General features: G+C 58.2%; 1 protein-coding gene across 2 annotated transcripts; it reads left to right on the top strand.

Moving 5' to 3' along the window:
- Positions 1 to 1,236: 1,236 nt before the first annotated feature.
- On the top strand, positions 1,237 to 22,259 carry LOC134560519 (diacylglycerol kinase delta-like). Of its 2 annotated transcripts, none has more exons than XM_063416607.1 (30): positions 1,237 to 1,590; positions 2,523 to 2,785; positions 11,559 to 11,669; positions 11,783 to 11,863; positions 12,091 to 12,195; positions 12,413 to 12,545; positions 12,713 to 12,819; positions 13,215 to 13,340; positions 13,487 to 13,589; positions 15,016 to 15,178; positions 15,276 to 15,384; positions 15,552 to 15,691; positions 15,827 to 15,908; positions 16,389 to 16,480; positions 16,738 to 16,837; positions 17,079 to 17,319; positions 17,549 to 17,647; positions 17,753 to 17,852; positions 18,294 to 18,401; positions 18,861 to 18,957; positions 19,036 to 19,143; positions 19,307 to 19,420; positions 19,545 to 19,679; positions 19,766 to 19,932; positions 20,053 to 20,170; positions 20,257 to 20,343; positions 20,436 to 20,552; positions 20,635 to 20,746; positions 21,278 to 21,405; positions 21,816 to 22,259. In XM_063416607.1, the coding sequence occupies exons 2-30, from the start codon at positions 2,588 to 2,590 to the stop codon at positions 21,888 to 21,890; spliced, it is 3,456 nt and encodes a 1,151-aa protein (XP_063272677.1). In that variant the 5' UTR covers positions 1,237 to 1,590; positions 2,523 to 2,587; the 3' UTR covers positions 21,891 to 22,259. The 2 variants fall into 2 exon arrangements, with proteins under 2 accessions (XP_063272677.1, XP_063272676.1); XM_063416606.1 differs by having other exon boundaries at positions 21,236 to 21,405.
- The last annotated feature ends 26 nt before the right edge of the window (positions 22,260 to 22,285 follow it).

Here is a 22,285-nt window from a genome sequence, read left to right as displayed (position 1 = left end):
ACTACCCCTGCCATGGACAGGAACATCTTCCAGCGATGCCAGGTTGATCCAAGCCCTATCCAGCCTGGCATTGAACACTTCCAGAGATGGGCCAGCCACAGCTTCTCTGTGCAGCCTGTGCCAGTGCTTCACCACCCCCATGAAAAAGGATTTCCTCTTTCTGTCTAACCCAAACACACCATAGGTCACTTTACAACTGTTGCCCTTTGTCCTATCTGGACATACCCTGTCAAAAACTCTCTTTTTGGAACTCCCTTGATGTATTGAAATACTACTTTAAGGTTTCCCCGGAGCCTGTCTTCTTCAGGCTGAACAACCCCCCATCTCACTACCTTTCTGTAGTAGATGTTTTTCAGCCCTCAGAGCATCTCTGTGGTCTCCTCTTGACCTGCTCTAACAGCACCACATTCTCTTTGTGCTGGAGACTCCAGAGCTGGAGCCAGCACTCCTGGGCATCTCACCAGAGCAGAGCAGAGCAGATGGGGAGAAGCTCCCTCCCTCATCCTGCTGCCCACCCTGCTGGGGATGCACTCAGGACATGGGTGGCTCTCTAGGCTGCCAGCATGTTTGTGTGCACATGGAAGTGTGTGTACAAGTAAGTGTGTGGAGGTGTCTGTGTTTATGCTCGGCCATGCCTCCATGTGTCTCTATATGCCCGTATGGTTGCATGGCAATGGTGCACATGCTCACCTGTGCCTGGGGTGGGTATGTGCACAAAAATGTGTGTGGCCATGGTGTGAATTCTCACCCATGCCAGCCATGTGCCCACCCTTGTGGGGAATGCACAAATATGTGCACAGTGGCCGTGCATGTGCTTACCCATGCCCACACGCATCTATGCGCGTGCGTGTGCATGTGGTCTGCGACCACAGACATGGGCATGGAAACCGTGCATGTGCCTGCTCGTGCATATGCCTATGTGGATGGTGTACACACATATGTGGCTGTGATGCCTGTGTTGGCTCTGCCCACGTGGGTGGTGTGCACACAGGTGCACTGCAGTGGTGCATGTGCTCTCCCATGCCCATGCATGTGCTCCATGTGAGGGCAACATTCGTTTGTGCACGGTGGCAGCGCACGTGCACGCCGCTGCCGGAGCCGTGCCTGACCATGCATGTGTGAGCGCGTGCACAGGTGTGTGCACAGCGGCGGTGTGTGCGTGCGCGCCCACGCCTGGCCTGGGCTGTGCGTGCCTGGATGCGTGCGGGAGCGCGCACATGTATGTGTTCGGCGGTGGTGCGTGGGCACACGCGCGCCGGGTGTGCCCGCCGTGCCCGCGTGGGCGGGCAGCGCACACGTGCATTCACGTGCTCCCCCGTGCCCGCGCGGGTGCCGCACATGGATGCGCGCGGCGGCGCGCGGGTGCCCGCTGTGCCCGCATGCTCGGGGCCGTGCGTGGGCCGCCCGCGCCGCGCAGCAGCGCCCGCCGCGCCGAGCAGGCCGGGGCTTGCGGCAGGGGCAGGGCCGGGGCCGTTCGCGGAGGCACGTCCCGGCGGGGCCAGGGGGTACTGCGAACGGCGAGCCGGGGCCGGAGAAAGAGCGACCTTGCAGCGGCGGCGGCGGCGGCGGCGGCGGCTCGGGTCGTGCAAGGTGTGTGCGGGGCGGGGGGCGCTCCGCCTTCCCCCGCCTGGGCGTGCTGCGGGATGCTCGGCGGGGATCCGGCAGCCCGGGGTCTGGAGCAGGCAATGCACCCAGGGAGATGGGGAGTCAGCAGCGCTGCCTTCACTCCCCCCGTCTCTTCTCTCCGCAACGCTTGTTGCTGCGCCAAGAGGCAGCACCGCGGTTGCCGGCAGCCGCGGGGAAGGGGGAGGGCGCGGCAGAGCCGGCCCGCGGTAGGTGCGTGGGGCCCGGCACGGCGCCCTGGGGTGCCCCCCGCCACCCGCGGCCCGGGCACGGCAGCCCTGCTGCCATCCAGGCTCGCTCGTCGAGGTACGTGCCCCTCCAGTCCCTCCTCAGCTCCCGGGGCCGGCAGGAATGCCATGGGGGGATGGCTTCCCCCGCATGCGGGAATCCCGCTCTCCCCCCTCCATCCCAGCCCACCCGCAGTCACCTGCTCGGGGCTGGCGACCCATGGGTGCGGGAGGTTTACCCATCCCTTCCCAGTTGCCAGAGGCAGACGGATGGCAGGGTCCAGCTGCTGCTTTTCACGGAGATCCCTGTGCTGTCCCCGGCCACGCAGGACAGCCCAGCACCTTAGGGGTGGGCAACAGGGGCAAATAGCACAGGCTGCGGAAGGGATTCTACCCCTCTATGCACCAATGTATCGATGCCCGAGCATGGGGCAGGCAACAGTCTTCTGTGCCCAAGCCAGGGACAACGTTGGAATGCCAGGTAGGCTGAGGAATAGCTGGAACACTGAAAAAAGGCAAGGAAGGAAAACTTTGCCTGCAAGGATGCCGCCCTGATTGGGGGATGAGGAAGCGCCATCTCCCTTGATTTCCAGGATTGCGCCTCCCAGCTGGTGGAGCCCTACAGGATGAGGGACCATGAATGCCTCATCACGGGTCTTCCTCCATTGCTAGGTGTCCTTGTCCTCCTAGCGCTGTCAAAGGAGGCTGCAGAGCTCTGAGCCAAGCCAGGTCGGAAGATGGCCGAGAAGCTGGTGCCTGGAGACCTATTCTCGAGGAAGACCCATGAATCAGTGTTGTCCCTGGACTCAGACAAGTTGGCACCCATCTCACCCGAGGTGGGTGGTGAGGAGTCGTCCGACAGCGAGGGCGAGCAGGAGGACAGTTCTCACAAGCTCATCCGGAAGGTTTCCACCTCGGGGCAGATGAGAAGCAAGGTCAGGGGTGGGGGATGCCGCGGGTGAGGGGTTGGCTGGGTGTGGGGTCACTGCTGAGAACAGGGCAGGGGAGTTTACCTTCTCTAGGGTGTAAATCAGTACCAGGTTCTTGCTGCTGGCAGACTTGACCCAGCCAGAGCTGGGAGGGTTCTGGCCTCCTGTGCCCTGTGGGAGGCCACATAGAAACATGTAAACCCCACATGCTGGTAGTGTCAGCATTGGTCCTATGGGGCTGTGAAGCACAGATTTTATCCCACTATTCACAAACAGGCCCTCTCCCATACCCAGACAGCCCCTATCACATTACTTCATGCTGCATTTGTATCCCCTTGGTTCCCCTTACCTGTCCCTGGAAGAAGAGGACTCTTGTTTGGGAGGCTCTGCACCATGGATGCTCTGGGGCTGAGATTTAGGGTCATGACAGTTCTGTAGGCTTCTGGGATCGCACCTACTGCTGCAGGCACTGTGTGTGCAGGGCTTGTTGGGTGGCAAAATGAAACCTGCATCTTTCCTAGTGTCCCAGATTAATTTGGCTGTGCCAGCTCCACTGCAGGCCCCATTCCCACAGATCCAGTCCCCAGTGGTGTTTTGCTGGACAGATGGGAACACCTTTGAGGTCAGATGTGACACTTACACTTCCCAGCCACTGGCATGAGAGCAGCTGGGGTGTGTGTGCGTGTGTGTGCAGGTGTGTATCACAGTTTGCTCAGAAAAAGCTATTTTGATGGTACCTACAAAATATAGCAAAAATAAGGGTGTGGTGCCTTAGCCAAGCAGGAGTGCGTGGTTAGAGGTGTCCCAGGTCCGGACAGTGAAATGCAATACAGGGAGCAATAACCTGGGCCGAATGGCTAGATGGGACGTGGGGAGAGAAGGAGGTTTGAGGGGGAACCTTTTGGGGGGGGAGGATGCAGATACAGTGCTGGGAGGATGCTCTGGATGAGATGCTGGGTGAGCAGTCTCTTTGCCTTTCAGCTGCGGGAAGGAGGTGGTGGAGTGAGTCAAGGCAGCGCCTGCAGTGTTGGGCGGCACATGGGGGCTGCTAGAAATTCCCCCGCAGCCGGCTTCCGTTGCCAGCCACCCCTCAGTGGGGATTTGGTGGCTGTGCTGCTCCAGGGAGAGGGGAGAGCTCTGAAAACACAGCATTGGAATGCAGTTGTGGAGCAGGGAGGTATCACGAAACTCTGGTGTTGGGTGCTGAGGGCATGAAGGAAGGGGAAGAAGGCAGTGTACTGGGTCTGGTGGTAGCTGGGGGGTGCTTGGGGCTGGGGCAGGCTCCCCTCCTGCTGGCCCTGGCTTGGCTGTTGTGCCAAGCCTGGTGCACTGGCATGAGGTGGGGCAGAGGATGCCTGATGAGAGGTATGGAAATTGCATGCTTCCAACCTAGCACCGTGGGGTTTTCCCGCTTGGCAGAAGAGATTTCTGGGGCATGGGGCATTGAGGGGGCCCTGAGTCCCTCTGGCTACTCAAGTAACATGCCTTAATTTCCCCTTCTTTGGAGGAGGCTGGCACCAGCTCTGCCCTCTCCAAGTTGCCTGCCTGATGTAGAGGGCTATGCTGGGTGCAGGGTGTTGGGGGTGAGTCATGGTGGGAAGCCAAGCCAGTGGGCAGAGTCATGGGGATGCTTAGTTCTGTGTGAGCCCTCAGCACCCTTCCAGAAGGGCAGCAGTAGCCATTGGAGTTTGCCATGCAGCACTTGCCATGCTGTGAGGCACAGGGACATCACAGGGAGCATCAGTGCCAGGAAGTCTGAGGGGAAGGGGCAGATGACTGCGTTATCCCCATGTCCTACAACAGCAGCATAGGAACGTGAGCCCCAGCCAATTGCCACAGCCCCCCATACCACCAACAGGTTCTGGCCTCGCCACTGACAGGCTGCATGTGGGGAAAGGCTGTCTCCCTGCCTGGTGTGGCTGCTGCCCACATCCTGCCTGGCGTCAGCAATTAGCCATGCAGGAGATAGATGATGCTGTGAACATGCCAGGGGCGGCAGGTGCTGTGATGGATGGGCAGGTGGAAATGACATGTCTGGGTTAACAGCCCATGGAGCTGGAGGAGAGAGTGAGAGCTGGCCGGGTTGGAGCTGGAGGGGCCTGAGAGTGAGCTGTGTATGCCACCCCCGCCACCTCTGTGCTTTCAGTGTTGGCGTTCGGTGTTTTTCTTGAGGATGCCTTTGCCCTGGTCCAGATGAGCAGGACCACGCTTGCCAGCCTGGCTCTGGTTGGATGGACTCCTTCCTTCTCTACAGAGATGAAGATTTTTGAATGAGATTGCTGCTGCCACCCAGGTCGGGCTCACAGCCCTAACATGGCATATGTGCTACCTGTCACTCCAGCCACAGCCACAGAGTGTGTGCCATGGCAGGCACCTTCCTGAGCGACACCCCTGTCTTGACATCCTTGTCACCCAGGTGGGGCTGGGGTAGGGAATCGTTGCCTAAAGAACACAGTAAAGGGAGAGGTTAGTGCCAGGATGGCAGCTCCTGAGACAACAGGTGATGGGGGGTCAGGGCACACTGTCCTATTTTGGGTCATATGTCATGGGTGAGGTGCTGGAGAGGGTCTGTAGGAACCTGCCATGTTGGAGGTCTGGGAAAGATCAGGACCCCGACCCCACTGTCCATTCACACTGACTGGGGAGACCTTGGTCTCTGGTGATGGAAGCAGACAGCTTCTCCCACTCTAGGCTGTTGTCCAGGCCCTGGGACAGGAGTAGATGAGGATTATTTTTGGATCTGCTGAATCCATCTGATTGCTGCTCCCCAATCCCAGTGCATCTGCACTCTGAACACCCATGCCCCCACATCCCTTCCTCAAGCCTCCACATCAATCACATCACCCCACTCCACACCTCCAGGCTGGAACTGCAGACACCCTGTGGGGTGCTTTGTGCCAGCATTGGCGTGGAGGCGGTGAGGTCATTGTGCTCAGTGACAAAAACAGTTGCCAGATGCAGGTGTCCCCATGGACTGAAAGGCTCCAGGATGGATGGGGTCTTGCTGATGTCGTCCCGCCCCACCTCACCCCTCAATGCAGCTGGGGGCTGCCAGTTACCTGTATGAGGTTTTAAGTGTGCAAGGGCAGAGTGGGAAGGGGATGTGATGCTGCTTCCCAGCACTGGTCCCTTTCGGGCTGGTTGTGGAGAGAAGGTGAAGGGGAGAGAGGTTGGTTCTGGGATGCACCAACTGCATTTGAGTTGCTGGGGGTGGTGGGTCACATCCTGCCCAGGTGGCTGGGGCATTCATTTCCTGGCACTGCCTCAGCACAGGCTCTCCCAGCAGCTGAGTGGAGGCAGAGAGTGATCCAGCAGCGCTGCTTGGTTCAGTGAGCAACAGGTCGTTTGGTGATTGCACCAGAGCTGGGAGATGGAGGCATCAAGGGGGGCACAGCAGGATGCATGCCAGGGATCCAAGGTTGCCCATGGCATGAACACAATGTACATGGCCATGGTGGGCAGGGGCCACCATGGCTTGTCTGCTGTTTGGAAAGGGGGATCATGTTCCCAAATTCCTGATCTTGAGATACATCACAGCTGTTTGGTGGGGGCTGAAGGACCCACCAGAATCCTCCAGTGGGGCTCAGGGAGGTCAGTAGGGTTAATGTTACCCTGAAGAATGAAGACTTCTTGTCCTTGCTGCAGGTATTGAGCACCCTGCAGGCTCAGGGTGCCCCAGGAATGGGACAAGCTGTACCTGTGCATATTTGGGTGTTGGGCAGCTGTAGGGAGCCTGGTGAGGCAGTGCTGTAGAGCCAGGCTGTGGGGAAGGCTGCCCACTGAGCACTAACTCCTGGCCAAAAGATGAAGAAAGCAAGGTAGAGCTGGCTGAGGCCGGGCCTGGGAAGCTGAAGGTCAGGCCTGATGCTTTCTTCAGCAGCAGGATGGACCGTGGCTCCTGAGCAGTGCATCTTCCAGACTTGACACTGGTGGGACACTAGAGCATCTCTCATACAGAGAGAGCCTGGAAGAGCTGGGACTGCTCAGCCTGGAGGAGAGGCTGTAACCAAGGGGTCCCCAGTTTTTGAAAGGGAAGGTGCAGCAAAGAGGGAACCAGGCTCGTCTCAGTGGTGTATGCCTATGGACAGAGATGAAAAAATAGGAAATTGCACCTCAACACAAGAAAATGCTGTCTGACACCAGGGAGGCTGGGCTTGCTCTCATTAATTAGGACTCGCCAAGCTAGTGCCTGGGGTGTGAAAATAGTCCCACTGTCACTAGCCAGATGTTTGTGAGGTTTCTCAAGCACTCTGCCCTCTCTCTGCTCACTTTTTCCATTATGTTAATGTTGCTCTTGTCCATCAGCTGTTGCCCACCCCTGCTGGGCAGAGTGGGAGGGCTGTGCCCATCAGCATCAGAGCACAAGGAGCAGGGGGGAACTAGCACAGGTTGGGCTGGTGTGGGATGCCTGCCAGCAGGATGCTTGGGGACCAATGTGGCTGTAGATAGGGAAGCATGACCTCATTTTTAAAAAGCAGCTGCTGGATGATGTGCATTATGGGGGTTGTCGTTTTTCTGGGGGCTCCATTCCTCTCCTGTTAATTCTCTGTCCCCTTCCCCCTTGCCTTGTGGGCATGATGTGATGGCTTGTTAGGACTGGTGCAGAAATCTCCTTTTAAGCATCCACCCACCATGGAGAAGGCATATTGTGGTTGGTCCTGCAATGGCAGAAAGCTCTATCCTCTGGAAGCAGCAGAGCCTGTGGGGCTATAGCACCAGTCAGGCACTGAGCCCCCTGACTTCTCAGTCCCGGAAGAGCTCTGCTGTGTCTGATAAGGTTTCCAACTGACTCCAGCCCATGGAGTGCCTAGCAGCTGGTGGAAGCCCTACAGCTGGGCTGTTTGAGGTCTGCCAGCTTTCCTCTGTGGTCCTGGTGCCTGCTGCCTCAGCTGGAGGTTGAGCTCTGATGCAACTGGAGCCCGGCTTGTGCCCAGTGGGCTGCTGCACTTGGAGCAGGAGGGTGGCTGCCTGCTGATGCAAGGCAGGTTGGTGTGTTGACAGGTTATCCTCTTTCCCTTCTCCTCCTACTGGGTGAGGCATCGTGTGGTCACAGGGACAAGTATATCCGTTCAGGAGTGGTGTAGGGTGGCCAGCTATGTGGGCAGACAGTGTGATGCTCACCAGCCATCTGTGACGACATTCCTGAGTAACAACCTTTCTGGCTCATCTCCAGGCGCTCCTTCGCTGTCCAGGCTGATCCCAGCAGGAAAACCCTCCTGCCCCAGCTGTGGTCAGACTTGGCTGCACAATGGGCTCTTCCCAGGAATGGTGGTGACAGATCTGGGAGAGTGGGGTGACAGAACATAGCAGCATTCTGGGGATCTGCTTTAGGCCTGAAGGAAGAGCTGGCTTTTTGGGTTGTAGCCTGATCTGGAAGAATCCCTGCTGGAGGGTGCTGAGCTCCCCTGGCCTGCCGAGCACACAGCCAGCCTGTGGCATGATGGCCTCTGGGAACCAGTCCAGTCCTGGCACAGCAGGTAGCTGGCCATCTTCCCAGGGCTATTTTTACCTGTGTCCCCTCTGAGGCTCCACTGCCACTGCCGCTTCAGCTGCATCTGAGCTGGAGGTGGTAGTGTCTGCAGACGCTGTATGGTTTCATTCTTGCCATTGCCTTCCCGCCCTGTACCTCTGGGATCCCCCAGTGTTGGTGCTGAGTCCCCTGGGCTGGAGAGAGCAGGGAAGGACCTCAGGATGGGGCAGTGGAGTGCTGGGAGAGAGTCCTACAGGGGAGCTGGCCTCTGGCTGATTGCTGGGCAGGTTGTATGTGGCTGTGTGTGCCACCTCGGTTGCTGAGATGGGGCCAACACTGGCTTTGCTTAGGCTCCCTGCAGTGCTGCCTGGGGCTCTCCAGACAGAAGAGCTGCAGCTGGGGTGAGTGGAGGGGCTTGGGCTTGTTTTGAGGTGTGGGTGGCATACTGTGCTTACAGCTGTGCAGTGACCAGTGCAGAGCTCACTGCCCAGTGGCCAAGGGCTGCCAGTTTCCCCAAAACTCTCCTGGCAGAAGAGGCAGTCCCTGTGTTGCAGGTGCTCAGCTCCAGCTCTTTTGAGTACTAGGGTACCTAATAGCCACTTACAATATTATTGTGGTGACCCTGGTGCCCTGGACAGGGCTTCAGGCAGCCAGCACAGCAGGGGTGATGCCACCCTGGCATGGCCTGTCTGCCTTTGCCATCTCCAGCCCTTTCCTGTTTGCAAAGAGGAAACACTGGGCTCACCCAGCAATGCTGCTGCAGTGTGGCTTCTCACTGTGTGGCTGGGCCTGCTGCTGGCCTTGGCCATTAGGTCCCCCGTGTTGTTCATTCCGAAAGCAGGGGTCCAAAACCACAGAGCCACTTGGGAGCTGCTCCCTGCTCCTGGCTGAGACCCATCAAAATGAGGTCAAAAAATGAGGTAAGTGGGTGGCTTACCATAGTGAGATCCCAAAACAGCCCTGTGGCACCCCAGACTTGTGTGCCTGCCCAGGCAGCATGGGACAGCTGGGCTCTTGGGCTTATTTTGGAAAGGGGACCTGCCTTATTTTCCCCAGGGAAGGGTTGTCTGGCCCCATGCTGGCACCAATGGAGCCTGTGGCATCACATGCCAGGGATGATGGAGCCTGGATGCGTAACTGTTGATGTGAGTTGTGCAGCAAAATGCTGCACATGGTAACACAGAGGGCTTTGGATTTGATGCCCAAAGCAGCCCCCAAGGGTAGGTGTGGGTAGAGGTGCCCTCTGAGCTTCTCTGCACCAATTTTGCCACCCCATGTTGGGATAACTAGGGATTAGTCTGCACTGGTAGAAAACAGAGGCACACTCCCCCCAGCCATGGTATTGGAAGTGTAAAACTCTGGTGGGTGTTGTGGTGAAGGTGGGGGACTCTGCCTTTCAGGGCAGCTGCATATTGTCCCTGGGATGGCCAGGACTGTGACATCTTGGGGCTGAGTGATGACTTTTTGCTGCTGTCAGGAGCTGCTGCTGGGGGTGTTTCGGCTCTGACCTTTCTTTGCAGGAGTAGGTGCCATCCTCCCAGGCAGCCAGTCCTTGCTGTATCCTGCCACCCACGTGGCCCTGGAGCCAGGCAAAGTGCCTGTGCCCAGCTGGCTCCAGTCCCTGCTGTGATAGCCCTGAGGCGCCACCATGGACCCGCCTCTTCTTCCTTTTCCCTGTCATCCTTTTCTCCTGCTGCCCCCCCACCTCCCCTACCGTCACAGCTCCTCACGCCACTCCTCGCTGTCACGCACTGCCTGTCCTTTGCAGCAACAGCAATGACTGCAGCAAACACGGCACCTGCGCCTGAGGAGTGCAGCCAAGTATGGTGGATGTGGTGTTCGGGGCTGGATCCCACTTGGCTATGGCAGGACCCTGGCTTGTCCCCTTCTGGTGTGGGACAAGGACTGCTAGGGTGCATGGTTTGTGTGTGGATCTGGGGGTCACAGCTGGACCCCACTGGAAGGGCCCCTCTGTGCTCTCACAGCTGAGAAGCCAGGGAAAGGACGCAGTGTGTCCCAGGGTGCTGGCACTGGGGACAACTGGGCTATTTGAACCTGAACTGACATTCATAGGCATCAGGGTGATTGACCACAGCAAACTCTGCACCAGTCTTGGTGAGTGATAAAGGCTTAAAACATCCCTCTTCAAACTCCAAGCTGGAAGAGAGCAGGGAACAACCTGGTGGGTGCCCCAGGGAGGTTTGGGAGGGTTAGGCATTTGGGGAGTTGAAGCGCAGGGAGCATCCCAGACAGGGTTTTAGCTTCTTTGTGACTTTGAAGGCTCCTGCTATTCCTGCTGCTTTGGCCATCTGGTTCAGACCCATGGGGCAGTAGATTGAGGCTGAGACCTGGGGCTGGTGTGTTTGCAGGCTGGTGGGTGCCTGGGTGCCACCTCTTGCAGCACATGGGTTGGCACAGGAGTGCAGAGCCCCAGGGCCATGGTTCCCTTGCTGTGCCCTTGTGCCCAGTACTAATTTGCTGTTAAATGTGGCTTGTCATCATGTGCCTGGATTGGATACAACCACTGTGGCAGCTAATTGCAGAGAAGCAGCCGAACGAAGCTGCCGGTGGTGTTTAAAGAAGATACAATCAAAGATGAGGCAGTGCCAGAGCATCTCTGCCACCCCACTCAGGCTCATAGCCATGTTGCAAACACTAATTAATTGAGTCTTGTAAACACCACTGCGAGAAGGGTAAATATTGGCAGGTGCTGTGTTTCGGGGAGGGCAGAGGATGGGCAGCCAGGTTGCAGTGATGCACTGTGCTGCAGGGGATGCTTTGCATGCTGCGGGCTGCCCTCAGCCCCAGGGTGTCCCTTCCAAGGGCTGTGGGGGCAAGGCTCAGCTAGCTGCACCCCGGCTGTCTGCTCTCCTAACTGGCTGGGGCCTCAGTGCCCAGGTAATGCCACTTCCAAGCTACAGTCCTGGTATCTCTGGGGCACTGGTGTCCTCTTAAAGGAAGCTCTCCCGGCTCCAGTTCTGCCCTTGGCTTCTAGGGAGCTGCAGCAGGGTGAGGATCTCAGGCACTGCCCTGGGGATGGAGTGGAAACATCAACAGCTGAGGCTCTGCACTGCTGGAGACTTGCATCTTCCAGCCCTGCCATGTCCAGCAGCATCCTTCCAGATCACAGGGAGTGCCCAGGCAATGGTGGACAGGGAACATAACTTGTCCTGCTATATGCAGCAAGAGTGAGCCCCAGAATGTCCAATCTGTGTTCTTGGGGACCCAGGGACTGGGGTCACAGGGGAAGATGGTGACTTTGGTGATCCTGGGGGGCTGCGGGAGCTCAGGACACTGTCATCTCTGCAGAAGAGCGTAAAGGAGGGGCTGTTGCTGAAGCAGACGAGCTCCTTCCAGAGGTGGAAGAGACGATACTTCAAGCTGCGAGGCAGGACACTCTATTATGCTAAGGATGCCAAGGTAGGCTGGGGGGGCACTTCCAGCATGCTCAGTTGGGGAGACCTGAACCTGCCAGCCCAGAGGAGACAGAGATCCCTGCCTGGTGGACTGGGACTCTGGTTTCTCCCTTGCAGTCCCTGATCTTTGATGAGGTGGACCTATCTGATGCCAGTGTGGCTGAGACCAGCACCAAGAACATCAACAACAGTTTCACGGTGAGGGAGGTGTGGGGCTACCAACTGCACCCTGTGGAGACCTCAGCACCCTGTGGGTGCGCACTACAGACTTCCCTTATACCCCCAGAGCCACAGGGCACTCCATAGCATGGCATCCTGCTGCTGGAGGTGGCAGTGGTGTGCCAGAGATTGCTGGGGTCTGCGCTGGGTTCTGGCTGGCCTGGCGGTGGCCTTGCAAGAGAATGTGGGGATGGTGGCTGTTGCAGGTGATCACGCCATTCCGGAAGCTCATCTTATGTGCAGAGAACCGGAAGGAGATGGAGGACTGGATCACTGCCCTGAAATCTGTCCAGAAGTGGGAGATCCATGAGGTGATGTGGGCAGGGTGCTGTGTGGATCCATATTTCCATGTAGAGTGTGTTTCCCTCTGTGTGTCTTTGACTGCCAGACAAGAGCTGTTGCCCTTGGCATAGCCCCACAAGGAAGACAGGAGCTGGGCTGGGAGGACTCAGGGCGGGGTGGGGGGCAGGAGGGAGGGAGTGCCAGCTGAGGGTCCCAGGCACTGATGGGGCAGGGCTGTGCCTCCAGGCCACACAATTCAACATGGAGCACTTCTCGGGCATGCACAATTGGTACGCCTGCTCCCACGCCCGCCCCACCTTCTGCAACGTGTGCCGTGAAGCTCTTCCAGGGGTCACCTCCCATGGCCTCTCCTGTGAAGGTCAGTGCTGGGGTCCTACTGGGAGGTGGGCAGGGCAGCCTCTCAAGGCTGGGCCAGAGCAGGAGTGGTGCAGGGTGATGCCCACTGCACAGATGCAGAGGAATTTGGGATCAGGGATGTGTGTGCTGTGAGGACCTTCCCTGCTCCTCACTTCTCCCCCCATGCAGTCTGCAAGTTCAAGGCACACAAGCGCTGTGCTGTCAGAGCCACAAACAACTGCAAGTGGACGACTCTGGCCTCCATCGGCATTGAAATCATTGAGGATGAGGATGGGGTAAGCAGGGGACTCCCTGCCAGGGATCCTGTCAGGACAGATCCTCCAGCAGAACTGGCCTTGCTGTGCCCAAATTAGGAAGCAGGAAGAAACTGTAGCTGTCCCCTGCATTGTGTGGCTCTGGGCTTGGCTCTGCAGGGGCATAGCTTGGGGACACCTCCTTTGGCACTCTTTTTGCTGTCTAGGTGGGGCCACCTCCATACATTTTCTGGGGACATGTCAGCCCTGCCTCACATGCTGATGGCTTCAAGGGGCCAGGCAGGCAGGGATGAGAGGACATGTGAGGGGTCCCAGGCCTGCTTTGCCCTGCTGCATGGCACCACCTCCATGGTACTTGGGGAATGACCTGTCCCTCAAGTGTGCAGGATGCCATTGGTGGCTGCCCTTCTCTGCAGGTGGCCATGCCCCATCAGTGGCTGGAGGGGAACTTGCCCGTCAGCGCACGCTGTGCTGTCTGTGACCGGACCTGTGGCAGTGTCCGGAGGCTGCAGGACTGGCGATGTCTCTGGTGCAAGGCCATTGTAAGGAAGTACCCATCTCTGTCCCTACCCCTCTCCCAGCACAGATAGCACTGCCCCTCCTGTGTGCATCTCTGGGAAAACTGATGCAGGCGACCTTGGTGCTGCATCCCTCAGCTTTGCTTATGCAGGTGTTCCTGTGTTCCCAGGTTCACAGTGCCTGCAAGGAGCTCCTTGGCAAGAGGTGCCCCCTGGGCCAATACAAAGTGTCCATCATCCCACCAACTGCCTTGAACAGCATCGATTCTGATGGTGAGTGATGGAGGGCACAGGCTGTTTGAGATAGGGCTCTGAGCTCTCTGAGTTCCTCTGGAGGCTTTGACTTGCGGCACTGTGCCTATTTTGTGGGGCAGCAGGAACGCCACCTTCAGCACCCTGGCTTGGTTGAATGCTGCTTGTTGCCTTACACTCTGCTTCAGGGCTTGGTGGTATTCTGTGGGCTTCGGGGTAGCACATCTTGCCTGCATGTGGCTTTAGCTGCTCTTGCCACGCCACCTCTTGCAGTGGCTCAGGACGTGGTCCCTCTGTGCTGGGATCAGTGGTGCCAGCCCTACACCCCTGGGATGTTCTCTGTTGCACCTCAATGGTTCAGCTTCTCTCAAGTCAGGATAAAGCTCTTGCTTGGGTTATTTGTCCATGCCTGAAGCTCAGCTGGTTTTTTAGTAGTGCAGAGCACAGCTTTTCCCTGGCATGGGACACTGCAGGGAGAAGCCATGTGGGGCATGAGGGGACCCCCCCGGCTGTCTCCTTCTCGTGAGGGGCCCAGCTGGCCTCCGCTGAGCAAAATCTGTTCTGGTCTGGATATTTCTTTCTTCATTCTCTAATGCTTTTCATCACTCAGCTCAGCCGGTGGCTCGTTTCCCTCTTGTTACTCATCGGGATGCTATCAGGGTAACCATCACGCGGCTGCTCTTCAGCTCCAGAGCCTCGGCTGTGGTGGCTGACCCCTGGTAGCATCTCTACCCTGTCCCTCTCCAGCAGCCTAGCCATCCGTGGCTGTGACTGTTGCCCACTTGACTGGGAACAGCTTAGCAAGGCATTAGTCCCCCCTCGTCCTGCCACGCTGTCCTGCTGAAGCATATGAGTACTGCTGGCACCAAGCTTTTCTGCTGCAGCCCACGCTCTGACTCAGCAGCTCCCAGTGCTTTGTGTTACCGATCTGCTCTGCTCAGCTGGGCTGGGAGTAGAGACGGAGTGGTGGCCAGGCAAGGAGGGGGTGGGCTGTGGGGATGTTGCCCTTGCTGTGGTGGGTGTGCTGGGGCTCCTGGTTGCAGCCCATGGGGCTGTGAGTGCAATGGCTGTGGGGCTGGTGCCAGTGGTAGTGACGGCTGATGCACTCCCTGCTGCAGCATTGCTGGGTTTGCCAAGGGAAGGAGCCTGCAGATACCAGCCAGGGGACTGGGATGGCCAAGGTGTGCCTGAGGCAGGTGCAGACTTTGGGCCAGCTGTCAATCCTGCTCTGCCTTGGGCACATTTCTTTCCCCACCTCATTTCTTTAAAAGCACAGTGCTTCCTCTTCCCTCTGCCCCTAACTATCTATCCCCTGGACATCCCCATCACTGCCCCTCCTGCCTCAGCACCCCACAGGCTGGGCTCAGCACAGATGGAGTGTCCACACTGCTCTCCTGAAGTGTGTGGGGAGTTAGAGCTGGGGCTCATGTGTTTGGGCTTACTGCAGGTTTCTGGAAAGCCACCTGCCCCTCGACCTGCTCCAGCCCTCTCCTGGCCTTTGTCAACTCTAAGAGTGGGGACAACCAGGGTGTCAAGTTTCTGCGCAAGTTCAAACAGTTCCTCAACCCAGCCCAAGTCTTTGACCTCATGAATGGGGGCCCACACCTGGGGTAAGTGCCAGCCTGAGCACCCTGAGCCCTAACTGCCTTGGTGGAATCCCGGTGGGCACCTGGCACAGCACTCAGTCTCTCCTTGCCCCCCACCCAGGCTGCGCCTCTTCCAGAAGTTCTCCACCTTCAGAATCCTGGTGTGTGGTGGGGATGGCAGCGTGGGTTGGGTGCTCTCTGAGATTGATGCCCTTGGCCTCCACAAGCAGGTGAGTGGGAGTGCCTGGCATTGCTAGTGCAGACTGGCACCATCCCCAGTGCTGGCACACTCTGCTTGACCCGTGTGCTGCCAAGTGATGGGCACAGCAGGGTTGAGGGTGTCACAGGTGCCCTTGGGGGCTGCTCTGAGCACCCCCGCTTTGTCTCTCTCCTGCAGTGTCAGCTGGGTGTCCTGCCACTGGGGACTGGTAATGACCTGGCACGGGTCCTAGGCTGGGGCAGCCTGTGTGATGATGACACTCAGCTGCTGCAGATCCTGGAGAAGCTGGAAAGGGCAACCACCAAGATGCTGGACCGGTGAGCAAGGCACAGAATACATGCCTGTCTGTCTTCCCTACCTTGGCATCTCTTGGGCAGCCTGTCCCAGTTCCTTGCCTGTCCGTGTGCTAGGAGGCCAGGAGATGGCAAGCAGCCACGGTCTCTGCTTGGCAGGTGGAGCGTGCTGACCTATGAGGCCCCCAAGCAGTCCCCATCACCCCTGAAGGATGAGGAAAATGGAGACTCCAACATCCAGGTGGGAATTCTTGGCACTTGAGGGCTTGAGATGGGGAGGACAGGCTGGAGGGGGGGTTCCTTTTCAACCCCATTCAGGGACACACAGGGAGGGATGGCACAGGAAGAAGTCATGCTGGGGATCCCTGGGGACTGGGGCTATGAGGGGGCTCACAGTCGGCTGCATGCAATGAAATAAGCCTGACAGGTCTCAGCCTGATATGTGCAGTTGGGAGCAGGCAGGAGGTGAGGTAGAGCTAGCCTGCCACCAGGCTTTGGACTGCTTTGGACTCTTCTGTGTGCTCCCCTTCAATCCCTTGCCTCAGTTTCCCTCCTGATGTGACTGACTTCCCCTCTGCCCAGCAGCATGGGCATGGCTGCCCTCAGTGGTGGGAGTGGGCTGATCATCCCGAGTTCAAGGCTGGTTGAGCAAAGCTCCATCCCTGAGCGGGGTACATGGCAGGGTGGCAAGGCTCCAACTGTCTCCACCTGTGCTCCCCAGGTCCAGATCTCCCATTACGCCGACTCTGTTGCCTTCCACCTGGCCAAGATTCTGGAGTCAGACAAGCACTCAGTGGTGATCTCCTCTGCAAAGTAAGGAGGAGACTGTTGATGGGGATGCCAGAGCCCCTTTGCTGGGCTGGGGCATGTCCCCAGGACCACTGCACCCACCTTGGCCAGGCTGTCCCAACTAGCCACCAGCAGCCGCCAGGTGTGCTGGTGCCTGGCAGATAATTCTGGCACTGTCCCTCTGGAACAGCGAATGTTATCTCAGCAGCCCCCTTGGCTGGCATCTGTGCCTTGCTGGCCATGCTGTGCTCCTCTTGACCTCCAGCCGCTTCCCTTGGCAGGTTCCTCTGTGGCACTGTCAATGACTTTGTGGCCGAAGTTGGGCGGGCTTACAAGAGGGCAACAGAGAACAAGCAGGAGGCTGAGTTGATGGCACGGAAGGTGTGTTTCGGGGGAGCTGGAGGGCTGGGTCAAGCTGGTGGCACAGCCCCCGAGCAGGGGAGGGGCTGCTCCTCCACCCTATGCCCTTGTTGTACATGTATTGTCCATGCTTGGGGTGCCCAGGCATGGGGAGTCCAGATGCCTGGGGGTATCCAGGCACTCATAGTGCCCAGGGAAGCACCCAGCACTGGTGGGGGGCAGCAGCTTGTGCCAGGTGCTGAGTGGGGTGGGTGTCCTGCAGTGTGCCATGTTGAATGAAAAGCTGGACTCGCTGGTGCGGGAGCTGAACGAGGAGGCTCAGGCCATTATGGTCCCTGAAGAAATGGCACAGGCCACCCATGCTGATGTCAAGGACCAGGAGAAAGCTGGCAGCTTCAACCCCAGCCCCATGCCTCGCATCTTCAAATCCAAGGAGCAACTCATGCTGCGGGCAAACAGCCTGAAGAAAGCCCTGCGACAAATCATTGAGCAAACAGAGAAAGGTGAGGGAGTGGTGGGAGGTGGCAGCTTCCCTGATGCTGCAGCAGCCCAACAGGGTCTGTGAAGCCACAGTGGGTTGGTGCTGGACCTATGGCTTTGTTCTCCCCTGGGATCCTTGGGATGGCAGCAGTGGCCTCACCCTGGGCCCTTCTGGCACGAGCCCACAGGGCTGACGTGAGGAGGGGCAACAGGGCTCCACAGACTCCCTGTCATGCCCCTCTTTGGATCTAGCTGTGGATGAACAGAACAAGCAGACCCAAGCCTATCAGGGCAGTGTGGGCCCCAGCAAGGACAGCTCAGAGGAAGTCAACAAGGAGGAGGAGAAGCTCAGTAAGATGCCAGCGGGGCATATGGCATTTTGTGGGGGCATGAGCTGTGGGATGAGCTCAGGGTGAGAACCCATGTGGCAGCTACCTCCCTGTCCACCCTGACCAGGCTCCCAGCGGGTGACGGTGACCTCTGCATCTTCCTCCATCATCCTGGACCAGCCAGATACCTTTGGCAGTTTGCAGTTCCCTGAAGACCCCAGCACCCTGTGAGTCAGGTGTTCTGCGTGCCCTGGGAACCCTGGCCCACTCTTGCTCATCACGGAGCAGGAGCAGAGCAGAGCTGGTACCATGCTGCCCCTTTGAGGAGGCTGCTGCAGCAGCCTCTGCCCCCCAGTATGGCTTCCCTGGTACCAGGCCCTCTCTGGCCAAGCAGTGCCCATGCTGAGGGAGCCTGCCTGTGCATGGTGGGGGATCTCTGGCTGATGCTTGGAGCTTGGTGCTCCCGCCTGCAGGCAGGTCCTGGCTGTGCCATGGGTGTCCTGCCATGGTGACTGAGGGAAATGCAGGCATCCTTGCTAGTTTTGGTCAGGTTTCCCAGTGCCAGTTGCTCTGCTCCAGTGGGTGTTACACTGCATCCTCTGATGCCAACCCAGAGTCACCGATGTGCAGCTGCTGCTCAACCTGCTTTCCCTGTTTGCTGCTTTCAGCCACTTCTCGGAGAAATGCGTCATGAATAACTACTTTGGCATCGGCCTGGATGCAAAGATCTCCCTGGAGTTCAACAACAAACGTGATGAGCACCCCAAGAAGTGCAGGTTGGCCGTAACCCTCAGATTTCCCTGAGGCGAAACATGTACACCTGGCTCTCTAGTGCTTGCACCAGGAGGGACCATCAGGATGCTGGGAGGCATAGGGGTGACTTGGTGCTACTGTGCTGGGGAGCCTTCCTGCTGCAGATTTTGTACCTGCACCTGTTACTGGGATGAGCACCCCTTGGTGGCAGGCACCCCAGAAGGGGTGAAGACATGAGGGCTTGGTGGGATTTACTTGCTCTGCACTGGGAGAGAGGGACATTGCCATGTTGGCATGGAAGGGTTAATATCTGGGTGCAACATGCTGCACCTTGGCGGTCCCGGGAGGTAGCGGGAATTGAGGGAACTAAGGTAGGGCCAACAGTCCAGGACTGTTCAGCACAGTGCCCTGGGAAGGGTGTGGAGCCTGTGACAGGCAGTGGGGAGCCCACAGCTCCTCGTCTGTTCCACTTTGCCCCACAGCAGCCGCACCAAGAACATGATGTGGTATGGAGTGCTAGGCACGAAGGAGCTCCTGCAGCGCACCTACAAGAACCTGGAGCAGCGGGTACAGCTGGAGGTACAGCGCTGGGAAAATGGAGACAGGGTGGGAGGAGCAGCGTTAGAGCGGCCCCCTAGGCTTAGCCCTCTCTTGCAGTGTGACGGGGTGCCTATCTCACTGCCCAGCCTGCAGGGCATTGCTGTCCTCAACATCCCCAGCTATGCTGGGGGCATCAACTTCTGGGGAGGCACCAAGGAGGACAATGTGAGTGTCAGTACCATGAGATGAATTGGGTGGCATAATGTCCTGTCCCCAGTCCTAAAACACCTTAGGGCTGGGGTGTCCCTGCCTTGGGCACACATGGGGGAAAAGCTGGGTCCCAAAATGAGCCCGTTTTGGAAGTCTCATGTGCAGTGGTCCTCCACAGAACTTTGGGGCTCCATCCTTCGATGACAAGAAGTTGGAGGTGGTGGCAGTCTTTGGCAGCATCCAGATGGCTGTGTCACGGGTCATCAATCTCCAGCACCATCGCATTGCACAGGTAGTGGCAAGGCACCCTGCAGGACCACAAGCGGTGCCAGAAAGCTTTTGGGGCAGCAGTGAAGCCTGAGGCAGTGCTCAGCTTGGCAGCTATTGATGCCACCCCTGGGCTGTCTGCCCCACAGTGCCGCATGGTGAAGATCACCATCCGGGGGGACGAGGGTGTCCCTGTGCAGGTGGATGGAGAAGCCTGGATCCAGCCACCTGGCATCATCAAAATCCAGCACAAGAATAGAGCCCAGATGCTGACAAGGGATCGGGTGAGATTGGGGTGCTCATCAAGACCATGCTGGGACATGGGAAAGAGGTATTGCCATCTCAGAGGGGCCATGTCTGTCCCCTGCAGGCATTTGAAAGCACCCTCAAGTCTTGGGAGGACAAACAGAAAGGGGAGAGCTACCGAGCAGCCACACGGCCACGGCTCAGCTCCCAGCAGTCCATGGAGTACCTTACCGAGGAGGAGAACAGCCTCTTGCAGCAGGTCTCACGAGTCGCGGAGACCCTCATTGCCAGGTCAGACTGCAGGAAGGGGAATATGGTGGGCACAGGGAAGGGGGAGCTGTGCTGTGGCCATGCAAAGGTGCCTGCCCAGCCCAGGGGCGCCCTGGCAGCTCCAGCCCCTGTTACTTGCAGGATCCATGAGGCAGCTAAGGCTCACAAAGCTGTGGAGCAAGAGCTGGCACATGCAGTCAATGCCAGCTCCCTGGCACTGAGTGAAGCCCTTTCCCACAAAGCTGCTGGCACCTCAGAGGTGAGTGAGGACTGCGAGTGTAAGGCAGCCTTTACCCAGGCCCCGTAGGGCCCTGCCACTCAAGGGGTTACCCCTCTGTGCCCCAGTTTCTCAGCAGGAATATGGCTGTGGAAGTGGTGCTGAGCATCAAGGAGCTGTGGGCTGAGACCAGGGCATTCCTGGAAGGGAAGGCGGTGAGTGAGGGGCTGGAGAGCACCCAAAGTGCCCCAAGGCTGGTACCTCTGAGGGTAGCAGCAGGGTTGGGTATGGTCCCTGTCCCCCACAGCTGGACTCGCCACAGGAGGAGGAGGCACTTCACGGCCCCCTGAGCGTGCTGGGCCAGGAGCTGCAGCGGCTGCTGGACATCCACTGGCTGGGCCCTATTGCCCATCCTGCTGAGGAGGTGGGTGCACAGGCACTGGGGTCTGGAACAGCCCAGTGGCCTCAGGGAGCTGTAGCATCCCACCAAGCCTGGCTTTTCACAGGAAGGTGCCAGCAGTGCCAACAAGGGCAGCTTTAAGCTTCGCCTCAACATTCCCAAGCCCAGGAAGGAGAAGGACAAGCTGCAGAAGCAGAAGGCCAACAGTGCACTCCCAGGTAAAGTGAGCAGTGAGCCAGAGAGAGATGGGTGGTGCAATCCATCCTAGAAAGGACTGCCCCTGTGCTGACCTATCCCTCCATCTCCTGTCCTGGGCATGCTGGGGAAGAATCCTCAGGAAGGGGGAACAGGGCATCACCTGGCTGCCTGGGAGGGGTGTCACCTTTGTCACCAAGAGCCCCTTAACTGCTTTTTCTGATATGAGACATGCAGAGCACCCAACCCTATAACTACTTGGCTGTGGGGAGAAGGGGGCTCTGGTTCAGATCAGACCTTTGGGTAAATCCCTTGTCCATGGTTGGGGGTCTGGTTGAGGGGGAAGAGCTCAGGTGGCCCATAAGTAAGCCAAGGAGAGGAGAGACTTCTGCAGCCTGACCAGGCTGTGGCCTCTGGCCCTGCTGGAGCCAGGGCTGGGAGGGGGGATGCTGACTGCTGGCCACAGGCTGCCATCACTGCTGCCTGCCTGCTGTGTCCCACTGCCTCCACAGGCCCCAGCAGTCCACCACTGTGGTTTTCTTCCCTGCTAGCAGACAAGTGGGGCTCCGAGGAAGTGGCAGTTTGGCTGGAAGCGCTCGGTTTAGGGGAATACAGAGACATTTTTATCCGGCATGACATCCAGGGCTCAGAGCTGATTCTGCTGGAGAGGAGAGACCTTAAGGTACAACCCCCTTGTGCCTCCTGAAGGACCCCGGGCCCTGGGGAACATGGTGTCCTCCATCCCTCCTCTCCCTATCCCTCTTGGCGGCAAGTTGGCCCTACATCTGGGTCTGCAGAGTTGAGCTTGTGCAGCTTTGTGCACAGGGGCAGGGAAGCAGGGGAGGGGGTGGCCTTGGTTGTCCAGCTTTCACCTGTCCAACGCAGTGTCAACAGCACCCTACCCTCACCTGCCTTCAGGCGTGGGGATGTGCTTTCAAGAGGGCAGAGGGCTCCGGGCAAGCACTGTGCTCCAGTAAGGGAGAGCATGGGGAGCTGGGCTGTGCCTCATCCTCTGCCCTGTGATCTGTCCACTAACAAGAGCCAAGAGCTGCCCCCTGCAAATACATGGCCTCCTCTTTCTCTTTCCTGCAGGACCTGGGGATAACCAAAGTGGGCCATATGAAGAGGATCCTTCAGGCCATTAAGGAGCTCAGCAACCTGCCCTAGGCTGACAGCAGGGCAGCAGCCCAGCCCAGGTGCTGGGTGGGTGCTGCCCACAGGGAACAAGGGTTGGGTAGGGGAACCGGTCCCTGTCCCTACCCCATATCTATGGAGCCCCTCACTGCTTGCCTTGCTTTAACTGTCTGTCCCCAGTGTCCCTGGAGCCACTGCTTCTCCCCCAGCCTATGGGGCTGGAGACACTGAAGTGGAGGTCTAACCTGATAGTTGATGTGGTCTGACCACCAGTCCAGCCCCATCAGGGTCACTATAGGATCTGGGGCCACCCTCTGTGTGCTCAAGCTGGAGCCAAAGCAAAGTTTCCCCTTCCCCACGTGGGTATTTATGCTGTGTAAATATTTGGAGAGAAGATACTCATTGCTGCTGCTCGCATAGTGTCATTA

The sequence above is a fragment of the Prinia subflava genome, chromosome 20, assembly GCF_021018805.1.
Source record: "Prinia subflava isolate CZ2003 ecotype Zambia chromosome 20, Cam_Psub_1.2, whole genome shotgun sequence".
NCBI classification, from domain to species: domain Eukaryota; kingdom Metazoa; phylum Chordata; class Aves; order Passeriformes; family Cisticolidae; genus Prinia; species Prinia subflava.
The sequence above is the reverse complement of the archived record's forward strand: the minus strand, read 5'-3'. Positions and strand labels throughout refer to the sequence as shown.

Bases quoted from the DNA above. Each gene is read 5' to 3' on its own strand.
- LOC134560519 (XM_063416606.1), top strand. From the start codon at position 2,588: ATGGCCGAGAAGCTGGTGCCTGGAGACCTATTCTCGAGGAAGACCCAT. The intron at 13,590-15,015 runs GTGAGTGATGGA...GGCTTACTGCAG, and splicing joins GAACAGCATCGATTCTGATG to GTTTCTGGAAAGCCACCTGC. The intron at 19,680-19,765 runs GTGAGATTGGGG...TGTCCCCTGCAG, and splicing joins AGATGCTGACAAGGGATCGG to GCATTTGAAAGCACCCTCAA.